The 6,873-nt window shown below is 30.9% G+C and overlaps 1 protein-coding gene across 1 annotated transcript; it reads left to right on the forward strand.

Moving 5' to 3' along the window:
- Window positions 1-3,246: 3,246 nt before the first annotated feature.
- On the forward strand, window positions 3,247-6,155 carry LOC105637303 (uncharacterized). The gene is made up of 2 exons (XM_012220738.3): window positions 3,247-3,639; window positions 5,629-6,155. Exons 1-2 carry the CDS (start codon window positions 3,456-3,458, stop codon window positions 6,000-6,002), a joined length of 558 nt encoding a protein of 185 aa, XP_012076128.2. The 5' UTR covers window positions 3,247-3,455; the 3' UTR covers window positions 6,003-6,155.
- The last annotated feature ends 718 nt before the right edge of the window (window positions 6,156-6,873 follow it).

The raw sequence follows: 6,873 nt of genomic DNA on the forward strand, positions 1-6,873 counted from the left end.
GGGGTTTTCATTAGCCGCCTGGATGGGGAGCCTTAAGGAGGCGTTTCGGCACATTGGCAGACTGCGCGTGTGCTTGTGCTATGGTTGCTGCCACTTGAGAGTCGATTGTTTATGGAGGTATTATGGTGTATTCAACTGCGTCTCCATGATTGTTGTCTTGACCGTCCATATTAGGGCCTTCAATGGATTCATTAGCCATGGTGTTCAAGATGAAAAAGGTTGAGAATAATGGGGGTCAAAGGTATGTTCCACGCTTACCACACCAATTGTTAGTTATCAGAAATTGAGAATTGAGAGAATTGAGAATTTGCCTCCTAATGTGTGTGTGTCTATATATATATATATATATATATATATATATATATATATATATATATATATATATATATATATATTAGGAGAGGAATAATTATATTATGATAAGAATATTGAGAATCTTTTATTATCTGGTAGTTAGAGTTTGTTTAGGAATCTCCTATTATACGTACATGTTTATATATTATTTTTGTATATTTTGTTATTTTGTATTATCAAGCAGGAAGATTTTGATATGTCTGCTATTAATTGGAAATGTTTATGGCATATTAAGGTTCCTCAACTTGTCCGATGTTTCTTGTGATTAGTTCATGACTAATCATGAGCCACATAGACGTGCTTTTACTATGACTTCTAGTTGTGATGTTTGTAATGCAAGGGTTGAAACCATTGAACATGTTCTTCAGGATTGTTGTTTTGCAAAGTAAGTTTGGAATTGTATTTAGAATCAAAATTCAACGTACTTTTTCTTGTGGTCGGTTGTTATAGGATTGGTTTACTATTGCTTCTTTACTGTATAGCCCTATTTTTCCTAATGTTTCTACAATTTAAGTAATGAGTATTGTTGTGTGGTGGCTTTGGAGATGGAGGAATGTTTTTATTTTCTAAAGAAAATCACACATATTGAAATTCAAAAAATGGGTTTGTTGCGGTTTTAGATGAGGAATGTTATTAGTGCCTGGGAAGCTAATTTCACTTCAGCTACTCATTTTCAGAGGAGTGTTGTTGGTAATTCTTGTATTGCTCCTTCTTGGTGAAGCTTAACATAGACGGAGCATCGAGAGGAAATCCTAGTCCTAGTGGCGGCGGCAAGGTAATCCTTGATAATTGTGGGAGATGGTGTAGAGGTTTATTGTTTTGTTCGGGTACTTGTACCTTTATGGAAGCTGAGCTTCAATCCCTAGTTGGCATTTCTTTGGCATGAGATATGGGTTATAGGCAAGTTGTAGTTGAAATTGATTATTTAATTTCTAAATATTTGGTTGTTGCTAGTAATTATTCTAATATCGATTTTGCAAATATTGTTGCTCAACATCAGGCTCTTATGACTTGGAATTGGGATCTCTGGATCCAACATCGCTATTGGGAAGTGAATCAGGTTGTACATAAATTGCTTAATCTATGATTGTAGATATTGGCGGCATATTCTCGATCGTCCCGCTTCTAAGGTTGTACGCTCCCTTTGGTGAGATATTGAAGGGGGTGGCTTAGCCACGTGTAAGATGGCTTATGTCTTAGGATCCTTCTCTGGGTTTTCGCCCTCCTATGTATCTGGAAAAAAAAAAAAAAAACTTTGCTAATGGGGTCCAACACAACTTCATATAGCATATATTATCATGCAATGTCATCTAATGGATGTATTTCATTAAGATTTGAATAATTTATAAGATGCTACCTTTCATGAAAGGAAAAAAAAAAAAAAAAGGGGTTGATGGTTAAGATTGCTAGCTGCTTGTTGGTTAGAGATTCTTCGATTAGGTATGGAAGGTAGAGGGAGAATCGCAATTGTAGATGAAATTTTATAGTTTTTGTTAGAATCACATTTATTTTGGTATTAATTTATTAATTAGGAAAATCAATAAATTAAATAATAAAATAATTATCTTTTTAATTGAATATATCAAATTAAAGTATATATATATATATATTTTTTTAAAAATTAAAGTATATATTACAAGAAAATTTGAAGCTACTTATTTTTAACTTTTGAATTTATATCTTATTTATTATAAACTTAAAAAATTTAAAAATAATAAGAGTGGGAGTGACCTAATGACATGATATCGCTCATTTCACCATGCTTAATAATTAGATAAACAATTTTGAATAGGAACTTATATTATAATTATAATGATAAAATAAATTTGAGATATTAATTGCTAAAATTAAAAAAAAAAAGGTTGAAACTATTAAAAATATTTAAAGCTTAGAAATTTTATTTATCATTTGCCCAATAGAACTAGAATAGAAAAGAATTCAATTCTTATTCCCTGGTTTTTTTTTTCCAAGCAACTTTGTACTATGTTCTTTTTGTTGGAAACCTAAATCTATGGTCATGGTACGATGAAAATCTTTGTTTACTGGCTCTCTCATTTCTGTATAGGTGCACGTGTATATTCAATTGAAGGGTTGTAGGTATTTCATCTCTACAAGACATCTAAAAAGAAACACAAAATGTTAGCAATGAAATAAAGAAACTGATGTAGATGTTGATATAGGAGAGACTAAGCTCCAGTTTCAGTATTGTATCATTTTGATTAAAAAGGAGTAGCACTAGGGATGGAACGGGTCGATTTTCATGGGTACCTGAACCCACAACAATCCATTTAGAGCATATTTGAGTATTGATTAAATGAGTTTGGAACATATATATGTTTTAATTTTTGAGACTAACATCTAAGAAATAATTTTTAAAATACAACCTACGAGTTGTGGCTCAGTTGATAACGCAGGCCGAATATATTAGAAGAAATCTCAAATTCAATCTCTACTAAATACACTCACAGGGAGTGATGAGAAGCTTTATTGATTCATCCTTGACCATAGATAGAATGGAATTCAATTCTAATTCCCATTCCAATTTTGTATAGTTGTGAATTAAAGAGGGATTACCGTGTCATACTAGGTGTCCAAGTAGATAACTCCATTAATATAAAATGATGGAAAAATTTTACTTAAATCGAGTTTATTGCTTCACTCATATACTAAACCAATAAGAATAAAATTTTTTATTCAAATAAAGGTATTTTTGACCATACACTGAGAAAAAAAAAAAGATAAATTCCAACACTTTTTAAAAAATATTAATTGGTTTAATTCATAAGCGTGACTATCTATTAGATCTAGGCAAGTAAGCTCTTAAAATAACACCCTTAATCTCAAGAAGGCACATTTTTTTTTTAATTTTGCTTTCGAACTTCCCATATATGAGACGAAAAATTCTTTAAAATTTTTCCTCTTTATTTTCAGTCCACATTTTCTTCTCTCCCTGAATTGCTATCCAAACATAAGCAAAGCAACTTTATTGCCTATTTAACATCATCATCATTTTCTGGAAACCAAAATCTATGTACGAGAGAAATCTATGTTCTCTTAGAAAACAAAGGGAAACCCGCTCATAATTCATCACTACACTACTGATGCAGAATAAAAGGAATACAAGCCTATTATTTATATCTTCTTGTGGGTTTACAAAAGGAAATGAAATGGGGTTCAAGAAATTCAAATTTTCCCTCTTTGCCACAATGGTAATATTCTTGCAGCTTCATCTTCTTCTTCCTCCTCTGCATGCACTTCCACTGCTAAATACCTCCACAGCTACAGGTACTTTCCCTTTCCTTTCTTTTATGTCTTAACTTGGAAACTTTAATAGCCTCTTAACTCTTTAGTACACTGTGATTCAATACATGAACAAGGTGAATTTGTTCATCAGTTGCTTTAGAATTGATTATAATCAAGTGAATTTGAGTTTTTTAAGTATCAGATTATTTAATTTTCTGGAGAAAGAAAAAACAGCTGGTGAACTGTTTGTGTTGGGTTATCCCATGTCGGTTGTGGAAGAGGCTGGTGATTAAAGTTATAAGTGTGAGGAAAAGCCTCACTTCTTGAGCTAACTTTTGGGATTGAGAAGGCCCAAGATCACCTATCTCTGGTATTAAAGCCCAGGTTACTGCAATCTCAGCCCAATTTCCAGGAAAGTACGGGTTGTTGCTCCTCCGACCCATGGCCCGATGTGTGAGGGAGAGATTGTTGGGTTATCCCTCACCTCTTGAGCTAGTTTTTACAGTTGAGAAGACCCAAGATCACCTATTAGTTTGATCAAATGCTTGACAGAGCAAGATTGCACAATTAGCCGTTAATGAAATAAAATCATACAATGAAGTATATAAATATCAAGAAAATAAGATAATTTTTGTTTGAGAAACTTGTGTTTCCAAATCGGTTGTTATCTTCGTAAGCCGGATTTATTCGGTGTCGTTTTCAGTTTTATTAATTATAGGTGGGGATAGAATCTTTTGCTCTTTCGGTGAAGATTGAATAACACTGTTCCACAAAGCAACTTTAGACAAATCTTCAAGAAGAGGACATTTCTATAGACTTTAATTAGCCTTGTAAGCAGCTTTTGCTTTTCCTCTTTCATTTTTTCTCCTCAACTAGCTAGCGCGCCAGTGGGGTGCCCCTAGGGCGGGGCAGTTTGGATAAAATCGATGGAATTGGATTCATCCGGTTGGTTCAATGTGATTTTTCCTTTGTTTTTTTTTGAAAAATTCAATTTGATTTTTGGAAGTTTTAATTTTACTAGAAAAATTAATTAAAATTTTTATATTCGATTGAAACTTAATAATTAAGCTGATTTAATCCAAATATTAAGTTAAGATTAAGGGAAAATGAATCAAATTGATTTATAATTAATTGGGTTCTTTTTTTTTTTTTTTTGATAAAAAAAAATTTTATTCAGTTTGGATCAAGTCAACTGAAAGCTATTTTTTTTTTTTAAAACAAAATATATAGCTAGGTTAATATTTCTTTTAATTCTTTTTTCTTTGTAATTTTGACTTAATTAGCTTAATTCAATTTTTCTTTTTCCTTTTAAGTATAATAAAATTTTAATTATATTGATCTATTTCTTTTTTGATCAGTTATTATAAAATTTTCATTTTAACATTTACATCAGAATTTTTACCCTTAACATTCATTTTGCATAATCCACTATCTTACTAAATCATTTAAATTTAAATTTTGGTTGTTCAAAATTTTAAACATTTTTTAAAAAGCAAAATTTTTGTACATTATATATATTACTAATCCTCAATTTTTGTATAGCTAATTTTATTTTATAGAAATTAAATCATTTTGAGAATTGATTTATTTTTATATTGGTTAATGATGTTAGATTTGTTTGATATCAGTTTATCAATAGTACTTTGTAATATAATTATTAATTATTAACTAAAATAATTTTCTTTTTGTTGGTTCAAAATAATTATTAATTATTAACTAAAATAATTTTCTTTTTGTTGGTTCAAAATATTTGCTAACTCATTTTTTATGGACATTGAATAATTTAAGTTTTATCAATAAGATTAAGATTCAGATCCAAATTTGGAATTTTTACAGTGGGTCGGAAGGATTTTATCTAAATACTATTTAAGCAGTGTGGAAACAGCGTGTGCAACAAAAATAAAATAAAATAAAATAATTCAGTTTTTAAAATAAAATCCACAAGTGTTGGTTATTTATTTCTCTAACAGTACGTGTGGAACTAGTGCTCTTTTGAAAGGGGCATAATCTAACTTGGCGCCACAATTTCAGACTTCCATCAGGAACAAAAAGCTATAAATGAAAAAATTGGCGAAGATAAGGGGATGACAGGAGAGCTAACTGTTTCAATAGGGATAAAGCGAGTAGTATCAGTAGACAGAAAGGGAGGTGGCGGTGGCCATGGTGGAGGAGGTCATTCAACTGGAAGCGGCGCGCACGGTGGAGAGGCTTCAGGTAATGGTAATGTTGGGAATGACCACGGTGCAACCGTAGTTCCTTTATATGCTGCTGGGGCTATGGGTCATCGCCAGAATAATCACCACCATCATGGTGCAAATGAAGCCACCCCAACCTCTGTTGGTCCAAGCTATTTGGTTCTTGCGGTCTTGGTTGTTAGTTTTATTCAGCATTTTGCACAGCTTTAAGTCTGTGAGTATATGAGGGCTAAAAACAAATAGACGACAGATGTGTGAGGTTTTTGTTTGTTGCTTTCTTTTCTCAAATTTGATAGAGTATACAGTGCAAATGTGTAAAATAACATGCATCATAATCATACTATACATTTGTAGTATTGCATACATATATTTTACATTGTTTAGAAAATGGCAGAATACATACTTTAATATATGGAGTTGACAAAAAAAAATAAAAAATTTTTTTTGTGGCATCTCAATTTTAAAATCAATCTTGTAGCACATTGAATATCACTTTTCGTAATAATTTATATTTCTTTCACCGTCTCTCGCTGATTGAAATGCTTTGTTTAGTTCACATGAAAATTTGACCTATAAATTTCACCAAATTACGCTAATCATTTTATATTTTATTTATATTGTTTATGATATTTAAAATATTATTTATACCATCAATTTTATTGGGATTTACTTACTTAGACCTGGTTCAAAGCCGCACTCATGAATCAAAATCAATAAATATAGAACTTTTGTTATAGTTTATTTTAACTTTTGAAATCTAAGACCTCGTTTGGTTCAAATCAACCTACTTTTCAGGAAGTTTACTTTCTCGAAAGTAAAATTTTAAGGAAGTTAGTTTTGGAAAAGTAGAATATAGTTCTGTTGAACTAGGTAAAGGATGCACATTCTGCAGATTGATTATAAATTATTATTGATTAAAAAAAGAAATTCATAAATAACATAAAAATTCCAACAAAACATTAACGGATTATGAAAGGATTCATGAATTAGTAAATTACAATTTAAAAAATATAAAAATATGAGATTGACAACCATAAACATCTTAAGTAAGTTGTGATAATTAACATATTTAATCTATTGC

The sequence above is a fragment of the Jatropha curcas genome, chromosome 1, assembly GCF_041381405.1.
Source record: "Jatropha curcas cultivar XTBG-Jc1 chromosome 1, XTBG_Jcur_1.0, whole genome shotgun sequence".
In the NCBI taxonomy this organism is placed as follows: Eukaryota; Viridiplantae; Streptophyta; class Magnoliopsida; order Malpighiales; family Euphorbiaceae; genus Jatropha; species Jatropha curcas.